The sequence below is a fragment of the Aspergillus ibericus genome, assembly GCF_003184845.1.
Source record: "Aspergillus ibericus CBS 121593 unplaced genomic scaffold BO80scaffold_30, whole genome shotgun sequence".
NCBI classification, from domain to species: Eukaryota; Fungi; Ascomycota; class Eurotiomycetes; order Eurotiales; family Aspergillaceae; genus Aspergillus; species Aspergillus ibericus.
Window position 1 is genome coordinate 70269 of NW_020292128.1, and position 15429 is coordinate 85697.

Genomic DNA, 15429 nt, shown 5'->3' on the forward strand with positions numbered 1-15429 from the left:
AACTAATTGAAAGAGAAGGTATTACAACCACCACTCTTTTTGGGCCCTGATAATTCATCGAAAAGGAGTGGGTCCAACTACTTACTGGCAACGGACCCGTCACCACAAAGCGGCAGCACTCCGCTCCAAGGGCGAAAACAAAGGACGAATCAGAATTAATCCTCCGGGCGGCCCCTCCAGTAACCGTAGCGTGACCTTACGAATACCGGCCCCCCCCCTTCATGGTGGTTTCCTATTACCTACATGTTACCACTACAGCCATCCCCCTACTACGGTGCACCACCACGACCGGACACCACCACTTTTTGCCTCCAAGCTCCCTTTTCCCCTACTCCATAGGGAGCGAAAAATTACGGGGCCCACGCGCGCTCCACCGTACACTCGGATCCCACGAGGTGCTGCTCTCTAACCTGCGTTTTTCCTCCTGCCGAAAAGCCTCTTTGCTCGTCCTGTCCGAAGCCTTTTAGGCCGCGTCTTCTGCCCAGGTCTCTCTTTTCCGGGTTGAGTCGAACCATTTTTTCCTCCGTCTCGATTTTAGGGTGATTGTGCTATTGCGTTGCCACCTAGATCGAGGCATCGACCTTAGCGCTATCGCTGATTTGACCTGGTGGAATCTTATTTTATTATTACTCGTTTCTGTTCGTCCTAGCCAAAGAGACTATTTTGGCACTGCCCTGGCTGCTTTCTAAACCCTCACCCACCCCCCCCCTCCCACCCAAAGCTTGCCCGAGCGCAGACAGGACCGTCCCTTTCCATCCTCCCGCGGGTTCCTCGTGCTGTCGTGCTTACCGCCACCTGCAAGGCCATTCTCCGTCACCCTAACAGGCGACTAAGGCAATTAAGCATCACGATCCAGCGCTACATTTCCCCCGAAGACCAAATACCTCGTCTCGGTTTCCCTTTATCTTATTCGTGATACGTTATTTTGGTTCCCTTTTCTGACCATACCGACTCTATTCTGCCTCTCTCTCTTCTCTTTTCCTCCCTCTTCCTCTCTATCTCTCTTGTCAGTGTATTGAAGAGGATCAAAACCATACGCGCCAGCTTACGCGTTGGTTCATTCTTTTATTTTCTTTTCACTTCACTTTCATTCTCTCCCAAGGCCAACACGCCATTTCGGGACGTGCAGCACCTGGTGTGAATCTTGAATACGATTACCTGGTCTGCCACTCCGATTCACTAAATAGTACGTTCCAACAAAAAAAGAAAAAAAAAAAAAACACAACCAAAAAAAAAGGGAACGAGGATACTGGCAAACCCACCTTGGCCACCTTACCAGTCCTGATCCTCCTGCTTTCCGAAGCAATCTTCTTTTTCTTCCCCTCCCATCTATCACTGCGACATCTCTTTACATCCTGTTGACAATCACAAAGCTCATTGTGTTCTCTCGACGCGTCTGTCTAGGCCCGGGAGTTTCTTAGTTTTGGAGGATTGTCAGGGATCACTCAAACCGCTAGCGGCGAAGATTGTATTATATGGACAACCGACCTGCCTCGGAGTACGCGCAGTCAGGTTCGCACTTTCCATATCCACCGTCTGCCGCGACGCATCATTCTGAACTTCCAGCTGCAGACCAGGCTTCTGCTGCTGCCACTGCTCAATACACCCCTCAGCCTGAGGTCCGCCCGACTCCTCAGTACACCCCCCAACCCGAGGTCCGCCCCGCCGCCAACATTTCGTCCTCCAACACACCGCAGTCGGACTACGGTCTGAACCAGCCGCCCGCCGCGCGCTCTCCTGCGTACCCCGAATACCTCGCCCGCCCACCTCAATACCATCACGCCTCCAACACTCAAGCCGGTGGTGCGGCAGGTATGGCTCAAGCAACAAGTCCGTCCATGACCACCCTCAGCGATGGGCAGCACCATGACCATCGCAATCACTCGAACCTGAAGTCTGACGCGACCGTTCCTATAGATCCCTCAATCGCGGCATCCAGCCCCACCTATCCTCCTCCCTACTCCCCCTACCAGCCCCAGGGCCACGACATGGCACAGTATCAAGGCCACCCCCCGCCTCCTCCCCCTCAGATGTATACGCGTCCGGAATGGTCGCATGGGTATGGACAACATCAACACGGTCTGCCTGGACCCTATACCACTCCTGCCACAACGGTTGGTCCCGCCTCCCCTGCTGCGACCGCAGGGCCGCGCCCTGGCCAGGTATGTTTTTGATGATTTTGGCGTCTGTTTCCAAAGGCTGCGCACTTGCGTTGGTTTGTTGTCTCGGACGTCTAGTCAGGGCTGCTGCCAGGCGGCCTTGCGGGACGCGGGAAGCAGCGCACTTTTTCATCTGCTTTATGTCACGGGAATCATAAGCTCATCAGGCGCTTTCTTTAGGTATACTCGTTCGTTCCAATCCCTGGCGCGCAGCAGCACAAGCGGCCCCGCCGTCGGTACGAGGAAATCGAGCGTATGTATAAGTGTGGCTGGAACGGATGTGAAAAGGCGTACGGAACCCTCAACCACCTGAACGCCCACGTCACGATGCAGTCCCATGGCGCCAAGCGCACGCCCGAAGGTAAGCCTGTTGCCCGCCGTTTCGCGTTGAGTCCTGGACCCGCGAGCTTGCATGTGTTGTTTTTGTTGGTCGCGAAACTCTGGATTGGGCTAGTGCGGGTGGCACGCGCTAGTCGTGTTACACTACCTTAGCGCCGCGGATCGCAGTAGCGTGACAAGCCGGTGCGGAGGTTAAGCGTCTCGACGACTAGGTCTGCCTGTCGCGCCTATCCCCCTCCCTCCCTCCCCCCCCCTCTTCCCACCCCACCAGCCATCACCACCCTCCCAACGTTCACTGCGTCGAGGTTGCCTCCCATCATCCCTAACTAATTCGTTTTGCAGAATTCAAAGAGATTCGCAAAGAATGGAAAGCACGCAAGAAGGAGGAAGAGGCCCAGCGCAAGGCGGCGGAGGAGCGCGAGCGCGCTGCCGCTGCTCAGGCTGCTCAGGCCAACCAGGTCGATGCGCCCAACCCTGCTGATCCCGCGCAGGCTGGGCAACCCCCCGCCTACCCTGGTGGTGTTCGTCCTCAGCTCCCTCCGATTGGATATCAGCCCGCCGACGGTCAGGTACCTGGGCAGTATGGAGCTGGGGCTGGTGGTATGGTTTACCAGGGCAATGGGCAGATGGCTTACCCGCCAAACTACCCTCACTCTCCCTATGGACAGACCGGTCAAGTGTATCAGCCACGTAAGTAGTCAGTCCTTTGTTATGTTTGCCTTATCAGGACCGGGTCATGAGGAAGTCTCGAAAGAGACATGAAGAACCAAAAAAAATCAAAAGAAGAACCAAAAGGGATACACGACCACGACACCCGGGTGCAAGAGCGAAAAAAAGGTTAAGGAGGAGGTCTTTAAATCTATTGCTGTAAGGTCTGTAGCTGATCGATGATGGCTTCGCAGAAAACCAATCGACCAGCTACCCGCAATAGATGCCCAGCTTCCCTTACTTTTTTCAGGTTGCATGTTCTAATACAATATCTCCTAATCCCGTATCGCCATCCCCGGATCTAATTCTCTAAGTTCCTCTGCGCACATGATACCATTTTCTGGCCTTGATTGTTCCAGCCAAAAAGAGTGGCCTTGCGACTTACGCTTCTGTCCCAGTTATGTTTTTTTGAATTAGATCGCATGAAAAAAAGGCTAATTGAGGGGGTTCGTTGTTTTTCCTTCCCTGCGCGCGAACACCGGCTATGGGATTACGACTTGGGATGCTTGGTGGGGCCTTCTGCATTGTCTAGCTTTCTTTTCTCCTGTGAATTATGCGGCAACTGTTTCTACTAAGTGCTCCCTCTGTGTTGTATGTGGCTTACCTGCTATGATTCTTGTGACTTTCCTCTTGTGTGATTGTCTTTCACCGTACTCGTGCTCATGTTCGTTTCCTCCCTTTGCTGATGTTTTGACCAAATTATGTTACCCTGGGTTTTTGGTCCCCGAAATTGTGCAATATTTTATCCATGTCCTTTGCACCGCGGACCTGGCATGGTCGCGGACTGGTGGCGGCGGCAGTCTTCGGATTCTGATGCACATGGTTTTCTCTCCCACCGTTGTTGATGTGAGCCGACTGGGTGGCGACGCTATTGTCGATGGCGAACGCCGTATGCCTTGGCTGCAGGTGTGGAGATAGTGGGTAGTTACTCAATTGAAATGACAGTGTTCTACTGCTCTGTGGATACTCTTATGGATTCCGTCTAACGTTCTATTCATTTGGTGGGATTCAAACGGTCGAGGCGAAGGGCGCATAGCTTCATGGGCCTGCATGCTCGAGGGACTATCATGTATTATATCCGGAGAACGTGGTCCATCTGAGTGAAGTATCTGCATGCCGATCGTGCATTAGTGGTCATGGTTCTGCAGGCGCCTCCTTCGGGCGCCTTTCTGTATACCGGCACGCGGTCTGACTGTGGCGAGCTGTCGTTAACTTCAATAGATCTGCAGCACGCCCGGTGGCGATGCCCCAACTCCTATCTAGTAGGGCAACTATTGCAGGAGGGAGCCACTAACAAAGTATGGGGAAAAGAGCCTTCAGGAATTGGGAATGCTGACTACGGAGTACCTCCGTCGGTATGCACCTCGCCATGGTAGTCGATCTGCAGAAAATCTTCCACACCGGGATCGGTAGAATTAAAGTTATCTGCCACGGAAGAGCCATGACGGAAATTAGTGTTTAGCGGTCTTCTGGACAAGATCCGAATGAGTGACAGGGCCGCCAGAGACTTGGTTCTGGTCCAACTAGCGGCTTCCCCGGCAGTTAGTTACTAGTGAGTACTAACTTACCTGTACCTGGCTGTACCTGAACCCTACCACGTACTACGGTTCGTTACTAGTCAGACTCGCTGCTTAGCGGCCGTTTGCGCGACGTCGTTTGCCCTGCGCTGGGATGCCGCAGCTCTTGCCGCCCGCCCCCCCCTTCATGGATGCCTGAGCTCAGGCCCCAAGGATCCGTCCTAGCGGCGTAAGGCTGAGCTACTGTCTGTAGCTAGCTGGCCTAGTCCCCGGCATCGAGCTAGGCATGGATGCGTGCGTTTTTAGTGTTTCGCCTGCATGCCTGAGGTTGGGCTGGTATGGATACAGTAGTGGTACCGGAGTTGGTGCCTGAGGCAGTTATATAGCGGAGCGGAGTTACTTACTAGACGGAGACCTTATCGGCTAAGCCCCATTGGTTCTAGCTGCGATAGATGCGATACGGCGGAGTTTGCGCTTGTTCGGAGATCGACTTGTTTCTTTCCTGTGCCTCTGCTTCTTTCCTTTCTTCAGGGCCGGAGGGATTTTGGGATCTAGACTTATTTGGCTCTGTTTCTTTTTCTGTGTCGGTGTGCATGAAGATCGTGTCCGTCTTCTACCTCCTCCCTCTTCCAAATTTTCCTCGCTGATCCCCGGCCTCCGAGTTTCGACGGGTGACGCCTCTCATGCTGTTCGGCATTCGGTGGCAAACAGTCTGACATACGCCTTCCCTTCCCTCGATTCTCTCTCCTCAAGAAACTGGACTCGACAGCACGGATCGAAGACGGACCTCTCCATATTCAATTTAGATGCTTCGTTGCGGCAATGCCACCGCCCTCCGGCTGGCGGCCGAGAGAAGCCTGGGAGTGAGAAACTCTCTCCGCCCAGCAGGACTCCGAACGATCGAGGACAGACTCTCCGTGCATCGTATTCAGTATGGAGGTGCGTTTACAAGGCAAAAATCCGACCATGTCCATACCACAAAAGATCTCGCCATCCGGTCTGCGAACTCGTCTACCATGGAACCCAGAGATCCGCTCATGGAGGCTGCCAATCCGCTCGACAAAGACACGCCGCAGAAATCCACAACAGAGGATACAAAACAGGAATTCCTGTACAAGTTGGCCTACACGGGAATTACTCACAAAAAGGGGTACGATTACTATGTTCCCTATCAAGTAGTGGATAGGGAGATGAAGTGGTTGAAGGATCCCCGGGGGCTAGCGGATCGAGTCGCGGCAGTGTTGCAAGCTGATAACCCGATTCTCGCCTTGGCGCTTATTCGATGGGCACATCGTAGAGATATCTCGACCGTTGTGGCTTATAATCGCTTGTTGGAGTATTGTCTGCGCATGAAGGCTCCGAAGGCTGCATTTAGGTTTTGGAATGATGTGAGTGCTTCCTCCTCCTCCTCCGCCGTCTCTGTTGTAGTAGACCATATGTAAAGTGTGTGGAGCCGTGGCTGACTTGTTTCGTTTGGATGTAACAGATGAAAAAACGAGGAGTTCCTCCCAATTTGAGGTCTTACACAACTATGTTGGATGGGCTAGCCCAGCCTTTCCCGAACGAGCGAGTCAAGCCGGTGGAAATCGCACTGAAAGTCTACCGGTCTCTGCGAGAATCCAAGTCTGGTGTCGAGCCCAATATCATTCATACCAATGCGATGCTCAAGGTGTGCTGGCACCACGGTGACTTGGATACTCTATGGCTGGTTGCTGGCGAGCTGCCGGAGAATGGCCCGCTGGCTCCGGATACGTATACGTACACTACCATACTACGAGCTATCTCAGATGTCACCCAGTCGCAGATAGCCGCAATGAATCAACGAAATCTCGAACCGATCCTGGAAAGGAGAGCCCAGGGTATCAAAGAGGGCAAACGGATATGGTCCGATGTTATCTATCAATGGAAGAAGGGCCGGCTGGCTCTCGACAGCCATCTGGTTCACTCAATGGCTCAGCTGCTGGAGCGCATTTCGAGTTGTGACCATGACATCTGGGAGGTGTTTGCCTTGTACAATCAAACTACTGGCCTTCCAATTCTTGCCAAGGAGCCCCCAATGGGGAGAAACCAGTCATTCTCGAAGACTAGGCATGAATCTTCTGCCATGAAAGACAAGCGTGTGGAGGAAGATATCCCATTTGTGGACGAGGGCGAGAGACTCTGGGAAGACAAGCCCGAAACTTTAGCGCAAGAGGAAGGGGAAGAAGAAAATTTCGATGGCCTTTTCGACCCTGTTGTTGAGGCCGGTGATTCATCGACGCAACACGCCTCGGAAAAAGGCAAGTCTGCTCCGTCATATCTGCCAGTGAAAAACGTAGAACTGTCGATGATTCTACAAGCTTGCATGACTATGACCCAGGCGTTTGGTGTCGGAAAGAATTACTGGCGGTACCTTACGCAAGAAGAGCACTCGCACAGCGTCATACCTGATGGGCCCTCATATCATCAGTACCTACGCCTTCTGCGGAATTCACGGTCCAGCCGTGATGTTGTCCGGGTGATTCGCGATATGATGGAACCCCAAGGGCTTGCGGATAGAAAGTCCTTTTATATTGCCATGTCCTGCTGTGCTCGTGACCGCAGAAACCCCAATGTTCTTAAGTACGCCAACGAGCTTCTAGACATCATGAGCAAGGCTCTTGTACTGCCTGACGCTCGGGTGTTGAAGCGTTACGTCGATATGGTTCTATGGCTGCAGCAAAACCCGCAATTCCTGATGACGCTCAACGGCCTCAACTCGGGCGAAGGGGCTAACAAAACCGACCTGAGCGCTCTGGGCAACAGACTGAAAGCCAGCTTGCTGACGACTGCAGCGGAAAATCTTCATTGGCATATTTTCAAGCTCGATAAAGCCGTGGACCATAGTCTGCAGCCAGACCAGCGTATGCAAGACCGACTGGCCCAGGCGGCCAAGTCAAGCCCACACGCCGTGATGCTTGGGGAACATGCTCTTATAGCAATAACCGAGATGCGAAGACTACTTGACTTGATCAAGAAGCACTTTTCGAAATATGTCGCCTCCGATACGCTCGCGGAAATCGAGAAGCAAGCTTTGGAGCTGAGAAAATACTCTGGCCAGACGTTGACCAAGACGATGCGGAAGAGCTTAATTGGAGCATCTCCCAGCTTGGCTATCGAATTGAATGCGAAAGGTTCGACGAGTCCCGAGACGAGGGGACCCGAGTCCTTCGAAGATGGTCCTCAGTCGAGTTGATGAACCTGTTTATGTACTATAGCGCTGTATAATAATTCTCTACTATGTACGAGGTCTATACTCCGTATAGAATATGATACCTACTGCACGGGATCTCCTGTTTCAGATGGCGGCCGCGGGGGTTTCCGCCTACCGAATTCAGCCCGGGCGGTGCGTACGTAAGGAATGCCAATGCCACTCTAGCCTCTCCCACGCGGCCTGCTCCTCCAGCTTCTCCAACTCATAACTCACCTCGTGATTCTTTCCGTTTCCATCCTCTGGGTACAGCCGGCCTGTCCAGTAACCTTCTGCATCTCTCGGAGCGGGCAATGCCCTTGTGGTGGTAGTTGATTTACTCCGCGACCAACCCGTACCTGAACTCAACCAGACCAGTTGACCACAACTCTCTGCCAGTCATGGCCAGCGCACACGCACACTATTCCCACGGGGACATCCGGGACGATGAATCAATTCTGGACGACGATGTGATTGAAGCCGATGACGGTGAGCTCCCTCCTGCCTCCATTCTTTCCCTCCCGCTGGCTTGGTCTCCGCCCACTTTCCATGTCTGAACTAACACCGCTCGCGCTATCCCGACAGCCATCGATGCCGATGACCCTCTCAACGATACCTCTGATACAGCCCCCCTGCGAGGGAACATTCAGCCCGAAGCGTCGAGTTCCCGTGGCGCCAATATTACCGGTAATTACCTGACCTCATCGATTCCCGGCGAAGACCGGCGCGCGACCCAGAGCACCATCGATGAAACGGTGTGGGAGACGCTTTCGCGCGACTTGCGGGCGGTCTGGGAGAAGATGCGGCAGGTCTTATGGCCCAAGTACTTGATCGGTGGGATGCTGCAGCGGGGAGGAGGCGGCATTGGAGCGGCGGAGCGGGGAGAGGCCACAGGTTTCGGGGGTGGTTTGAGGAACATGGTAGGACGCTGGCCGGATGCCGATGTTGTGCTACAGGGTGGTATGAGTGAGGGTCTACGTGACTGGGATCTTTGGTGAGTTTCTCGGATGCTGGCTGGTGGCTACGGGGATGCGCCTGGGCTTGAGGGGGGAGTGCTAATGACGATATGTCCATATTTAGGGGCCCGCTGATTTTCTGTCTCCTCCTGAGTATGTTCCTGTCAATGCGCGCCAAGGGCGACCAGGCGTCGCTGGTTTTCTCGGGTGTCTTCACGATCGTGTGGATTGGCGAAGCGGTGGTGACGCTGCAGATCAAGCTGCTTGGCGGAAATATGTATGTGCTAGGTGGCTCCTGATTGGTTGTTCGATTGCTGATGCTGGATCTAGCTCCTTCTTCCAGTCTGTTTGTATTATCGGGTATACCCTGTTCCCTCTGGTCATCGCGTCGGTTCTGAGTGCCTTTGGACTCCCGACCATTGCGCGGATACCGGTGTATCTCGTGCTGATTGCGTGGTCGATGGCGGCGGGGGTGAGTATTCTGGGGGGCTCGGGCGTGCTGCGGAACCGGGTGGGCATTGCAGTGTATCCACTGTTTGTGTTTTATGTCGCGATCGGGTGTCTCTGCTTCATCAGTTAGGAACGGACCGGGACATATCGGAGGGTGTGGTGGAAGGCAAGACTCGAGGGGTGGCGGGGATGTTGGTGTTGGCGTGGCTTTCGTGTCGTATTGACTCCGAATGATTTTCCTTCTGTGTTTGTATGTTGTGCGATAGAGAACTGGCCCTGCTATGCTATCCAATGGGTCCTGCACAAGTCGTAGCTTGTAGGAGAAGAGCGAGAAGAGGGGAAAAGCGAGCGGTGACGGGGCGACCACCAAACCAAACCGAGCCCGTTCCGCCCGAGCGACAACAAAGCACTCCGTCACCCGCTTTCGTTCGCTCGTCTCGTCCAACGCTCGTCCGACGAACTTCCCCCCCCTCCTCGGACCTCCTTCTACTCTACCTTCTTTGCCTTGCGAACTCTGGGCCCTTCATCTACCGACCTCGTTGCAGTCGCCCTCCGACTTGCTGACCATCTGGCTCCTCCGTCCACCAGCTCGGACCCGACCAGACTTGACCTTCCCCTCAGCCTCAGCGCTTTGCTATCCGTGCAGCTCCCGCCAACTCACCTCCCACTGCATGCTCTAGATACGATATATCTTTCTGTGCGTAACTCCACCCCTTTGGATTTTCCAAGCTTCTTGAACGCCATTTTTCGTTCGAGCACACGTCGCACCACCCATCCCACCTACCTGCAGATAGGTTTCAACCTCGCATTGCGTACGCACCGGTGGGAGACTTGTCTCATGTATCGGCTGTCACTGTTATCAGACCTCTGCTTACCTGCAAGTGTACCAATGGACTAACATCTTCTTTTTGCCGTATGTTGCAGAATTCTATCGTCTACGTTCGGCCCCGTCTAGATCGCATGCTTAAGCGTGAAGCTTGATTTTTACAATTTTGTATCTTGGCGCGGGAATAATTCTTGAGGTTGTGGTTCGACTATAAGAAGTCTTCGTCATGGCTGCGGATGATAATCAGCGGAATGGGGGAGTGGAAGATGAGATTAAGGATAGGAAGGAGATGTTGGAGAGGCAAGGTATGTGCATGTTTGTTTTATCAATTGCGGTGGACTTTCACTTGTTGTTGGAGAGAGTTTGGTTATGCGGTGCGGTGCGGTGCGGTGCGATGACTGACTGACATTTGGGTATGGTAGCTGCGGAAGATTCGCAAGCCTCTGATAATGATGGTGGCGAGCGCCCCGTCCGGAATAAGTTAAAGCAGACGTCTATTACCTCGGCGCCTAAGGTTACTACGGAAGATGATAATATGTCGATTGGGAATACGCATGAAGGGGATTCCAGCCGGGCGAGCAGTAGGGGTAGGAAGCGGTCGTTTGATGAGGATCCGCCGGAGATCAATGAAGATGAATCCGGGCATAGACGCAAGCGGTCGCGTGACTCAAACACCGAGGAGGAGAATACGGGTGATGATAAAAAGGAAGAGAAGGTGGAGGAGCTATCGCGCAAGATTCTGAGTCCGAAGAAGAAAAGGAGTAGGGACCAGTTGGATAAGGATGAACCGAAGGTTGCGGCTGCCGGGGAGAAGTTGGCTCAGGTTACTGCGGAGGAGGCGTCGACAGAGAAGTCGGGTGTGGAGGGACAGCCTGAGAAGAAGAGACATACGGATGATTCAAGAGAAAAGGAGACGGTAAGTGCTGTGCGTGGTCTTGGGAGGTACAAGCTGATGCGCTTCGGCAGGCTCCGATTACCAGTGCGTTTGCGAATACGTCGTCTGTCTCACCGTTCGGTGCGATGGGTGCTGCGAAGTCGAAGGAAGAGGAATCACCGAAGCCGAATGCAGCCACGTCGTCATCTGCCTTTGCTGCGTCAAGTCTGGCCGCGTTTGCCAGCTCGGAACAATCGCCCTTTGGCTCTCTGGGTAGTTCAACTCCCTCCATCTTCAAGTCTCCAGCCTCGACGGACTCCCCTCAACCGGCCGCGACCGGATTTGCTGCTGCAGCTGGCTCATCGGGATTCGCTGCCCTGGGCTCTGGTTTCTCGGGATTCAGTGGTGGTTTTGGATCTGCCAAACCCGCCGGCGGCCTCACGAGCTTTGCCTCCCCTGCTGGACCTGGTATTCTGGGCTCTTCCAAGTCCTCTGGTTTCGGCGCCCCTGATGATGAGGAGGACAAGGAGGAGGAGGACGAAGAGGCAGGCGCAACCGGACCAGGCGAGTTCGAGCAAGATAAGACGGATGAGAGATTCTTCGAACGGCCGAGTAAGTGACCTGTTATGTCCCCGCCATTGTTGGGTGTGCTAACCCTGGGGGTAGTCGAGACCGGCGAGGAGAATGAGAAAACATACTTCTCATGCAAGGCGAAGCTGTTCCAGTTCACCGATAGAGAGTGGAAAGAGCGCGGCATCGGGACCTTCAAGGTCAATGTACGCGTCACCGATGGTGTGGAAGACAAGAAGGCGGCTCGGATGATCATGCGCGCAGACGGTGTGCTGCGCGTGATGTTGAACACACCCATCTTCAAGGGCATGACGGTAGGCGACGGGCAGGGCAAGGAGCCCAAGTCGAAGCAGATTCACCTGGCCAGCCTGGAGAACGACCGGTCCATTCCCATCCTACTTCGGGTAAGCCCCCCTTCGCCACTTTGGAAGCATAACTGACCAGCGTAGACGGGAAGCGAGGATCTCGCCAAGGAGCTGTACCGCGTGGTGCGCGAACTCCAGGAACACCAGTAAGGATTGGATACTCGCAAACGCACATCACAAAAGCGCCAGTAATTAGTCAATGCGACGTCTACATAGCACCTGAACCGAGAGGGTTGGCATTTTGCATTTGGGCCGAGGAGTCAGATAACTGGAGGTTGGAGCCGCGCGCATTGCTGGATTAATTGATTGACTGCTTTCTTTATAATATTTCCTTTCTATCTCTATGAGTATACACCCACCGTCATCACCTTCGTTGGCATCTCATTTCCTTCGTGTATGTTTGTTCCCTTTTGGTTAGTGGATCCGACAATTACATAGGACTTATGCTACATGGCTACTGAATGTATCGTGCAGTATGACATATTGATACTAAAAACATGACCCACACCAGCTCAATCTCAAAATGATACATAGGTAGTAGATATATGGTCCAGTCCTGTCCTGATATAGTCTAGCTTCGCATAGCTTGGCCTGTTTGATCGACACGCATGTCAGAACTCAGAACTTAACTCCTGCTTACTTACTTACATACATACGTACATACATACATACCGTAGTACCTATCAAGTAATAAGTTAATCTTATCAATTCAGACATATGTCCATTGATTAGGTGGGTATGTTGATCATGCAGGTAATACATAGATACACTTGTACTAGCTCTGTACTATTCGGTTAGTTGGACACTGAGAGTTGATGGATGCATATGATACATAAGATTCATATTTCGTATTTGGGGTTGCTATCATCGCGTGTTTGGATAGGTAGTATTTATTTTATAGGGTTTTATCTGATTTCTTACTGGTTAGAGTGGGTGGTACTACTACTGGCTTGGTGTCCGGGTGGGGGTCAGATCTGGTTGGGTAGATCTTCGATTTGGATGTTAAAGATGGTTTCCTTCTTTAGGACTTGATCATGTTAACTATTCCATTGGGGGAGGGAGGTCATAGAGATTAATTAGTCGTGTGGGAATGAAAAGCAGGCAGAACGAAGGTACAGTACCATTCTTGATGGGAAAAGATGTATAGAATGGAAAGAATGGAAGTCGTCTGAGATTTAGCTATAGTAGCCCGACCAGCACAAACAATGAGAATGACAGTGTCGATGAGAAGGTATAAAGCGTAAGGTATAAGAAGCAAAGAATACATGTATATCTACGAGGCTAGCTAATCATAAGCGAATAAAGCAAAGGGTGATTACTGTGTCTTCAGCAACCATGCCACCGCACCGATCATTAACGCGGCTAAGATGGCGGTCAGAATCCATGCGCCCGCTCGATCCCCCGTCTCGATGGGGTCCGAGGCTGACGGGTCCTTCTCATCATCGCTCGTGTCAATATGGTGTTCCGATGCGTCAGGATTTTCAGAGATGGTCTGCGGGGACTGTGAGGACAGTAACATCAGGTTGGACGTGATGCCGCCCAGCGCGCTCATCTGTACTTCCAGTCCTAATGACCCGTCCCAGGAGTCTTGGTACCAGCGGACACCGCAGAGGTTACTCATCCCGTCTGCTGTGCCGGAGCATTGCTTGGAGATGGCGGAGGCGGAGCCCTGCAGTTTGGGCACGATGCGGTCGCTGGTGGAGGGGACGAGTAGCGCCGTGAAGGCAAGCCACATGGCGACGTACCCCTTAAAGCAGAGCTGGTTGCGGTCACAAGAGAGAATGGGCTCGCAGGCGACTTCGGACAGGACTGTGCCGTTGAGGTAGGCAGCCGGGAAGAAGCGGGTGAACGTGGAGTCGAGCAGGTTGTTAACTCGGTTGAGCCATATGGCGGAGCCGTTTGTCTGAGCCTTTATTAGTATGATACTGTGTAATGCGCGGATTGGAGGCTTACGTGGTTATACATGAATGCCGCTCCAACCAGATACGTCCCGTAGTTATAGGTCCATTGGTTATTCCCCGCGTCTTTGCAGTTGGCTTCGTTAGACGTGCTGTCGGCGATATTCCACGTGCTTGTGTTGGTATTGAGGAGCGGCGTCGTCGCAGACCAGTCCCAGATCTTCTCAGCCCATTCAGCGTAGGTCTCGTTCTTGGTGAAGCGGGCCAGCCGCGCCGAGAGCTCGAACAGCCCGCCGTTCGAGATGGCATTCTTCATCGTGTACCCAGCTTGGTAGGGCCATATCTGCCAGCGCATGCCGCCATTGCACGCGGTTTCGTCCCACCGGTTGACCTGCATATTGAAGACGGCACGCGCAAGGGATGTCCATGACGGTTTGCCGGAGACCTCAGGGAAGCCGGCTTCGGAGGCGGTGATGGCGGCGAGTCCCCAGAACATTTGGTCATCATTACCCTGGACGTGTGAGTGGGGTTTAGCTGTATTAGGACGAGAGGGTACTCACCAGCCACTGACTGTAGTTGGCGGAGAAAAAGTCATAGTTCTCGCCAGCCTGGAACATCAGGTCGTGCTGGACGACGGAGTTATAGTCCTCCACTCCCGAGGCCTGCCAGAACTGGATGAGGGTCATGAACATGCTCCCCGCGACATACCAGGTGTCTGTGAGTTTTCCGGGAATGCCTTCGGTTTGATTCTGTTTGTAGAAGACCATCAAAGGTTCGGCGATGGCCTTGCCGGCGCTGGTGAGGGAGTCTGGCGGACATGCTGGTGAGAAGCAATCCAGGAGCGGTGGAAATGGGTGGAGAATGACATACCAGCATCGCCAATTTGGACATTGAGATCAGAGTAGGCCCGTTGACTGTGCAACAAGAGCAGCAGCAGGGCGCCGATGTGCTGGAGGCGGCGCATGATGGTGATGGTCTGTGGATGGCTACCACTTAGGCGGGAAGTTGCAGCCAGAGACCGACCGACCGCAGATAGACTGACGGACTGGCCGGATCGAAGGACAGCAGGCAGCCATGATGCGATAATGCCGTGGAATTTTTCAGGGGGTCGGACTGAGACGCCAAGGGCCTTGCCTCCCTTGGCACGCTCGGCCAAGAACCTTTCTTCTTGTTGTTTGGGGCGGAGGGGCCGGAGCCAGCAGTCAGGCGCTGGGCAGACTATATTTGGATCAGAGAGAGGCCAAGTGTGGACAGTCAGCAGCGAGGCACAAAGAAGGCCGGGTTGCAGATGGGAGGATTGTGAAGAACCAGCAGGATCCAGGGTCTGCGGGCAGGAGGACCCTTCCCCGGATTAAGAGGCAGCTATGATCTCCGCTAGCCAGCCCTAAGCCACTCTACCCGTCAACCGTCCCCGGCGTGAAACACGCCTTTCCTGACAATTGATCAGAGCGCTGCAAGGAGATGGCCCGCTATAATTAGAACACTCCGATTTCCAATTCTGAGGTCACCAACGTCCGAAGCGGATACTCGGTGCCACTTTCCAACTTGCATCTCTTGGA

The 15429-nt window shown here is 53.4% G+C and overlaps 5 protein-coding genes across 5 annotated transcripts; 4 read left to right on the forward strand and 1 right to left on the reverse strand.

The window, feature by feature from the left end:
• The first annotated feature begins 1372 nt into the window (after positions 1–1372).
• On the forward strand, positions 1373–3540 carry BO80DRAFT_426671 (putative C2H2 transcription factor (Con7)). The gene is made up of 6 exons (XM_025719829.1): positions 1373–1512; positions 1573–1830; positions 1918–2162; positions 2340–2520; positions 2841–3188; positions 3401–3540. Exons 1-6 carry the CDS (start codon positions 1476–1478, stop codon positions 3427–3429), a joined length of 1098 nt encoding a protein of 365 aa, XP_025573463.1. The 5' UTR covers positions 1373–1475; the 3' UTR covers positions 3430–3540.
• Positions 3541–5760: 2220 nt separating this feature from the next.
• On the forward strand, positions 5761–7937 carry BO80DRAFT_359825 (uncharacterized protein; the record flags this gene model as incomplete). The annotated part of the gene is made up of 2 exons (XM_025715943.1): positions 5761–6111; positions 6210–7937. 2 exons carry the CDS (start codon positions 5761–5763, stop codon positions 7935–7937), a joined length of 2079 nt encoding a protein of 692 aa, XP_025573464.1.
• Positions 7938–8120: 183 nt separating this feature from the next.
• BO80DRAFT_410772 (Yip1 domain protein) lies at positions 8121–9627 on the forward strand. Its single transcript, XM_025717937.1, has 4 exons — positions 8121–8420; positions 8517–8925; positions 9012–9164; positions 9218–9627. The coding sequence occupies exons 1-4, from the start codon at positions 8333–8335 to the stop codon at positions 9465–9467; spliced, it is 900 nt and encodes a 299-aa protein (XP_025573465.1). The 5' UTR covers positions 8121–8332; the 3' UTR covers positions 9468–9627.
• Positions 9628–10389: 762 nt separating this feature from the next.
• Positions 10390–12122, forward strand: BO80DRAFT_359668 (uncharacterized protein; the record flags this gene model as incomplete). The annotated part of the gene is made up of 5 exons (XM_025715936.1): positions 10390–10468; positions 10586–11079; positions 11130–11649; positions 11704–12011; positions 12057–12122. 5 exons carry the CDS (start codon positions 10390–10392, stop codon positions 12120–12122), a joined length of 1467 nt encoding a protein of 488 aa, XP_025573466.1.
• Positions 12123–13024: 902 nt separating this feature from the next.
• Positions 13025–15187, reverse strand: BO80DRAFT_503449 (glycoside hydrolase family 76 protein). The gene is made up of 4 exons (XM_025724383.1): positions 14741–15187; positions 14431–14690; positions 13926–14381; positions 13025–13875 (listed from the first exon to the last, which is right to left on the reverse strand). Exons 1-4 carry the CDS (start codon positions 14832–14834, stop codon positions 13288–13290), a joined length of 1398 nt encoding a protein of 465 aa, XP_025573467.1. The 5' UTR covers positions 14835–15187; the 3' UTR covers positions 13025–13287.
• Between the last annotated feature and the right edge of the window lie 242 nt (positions 15188–15429).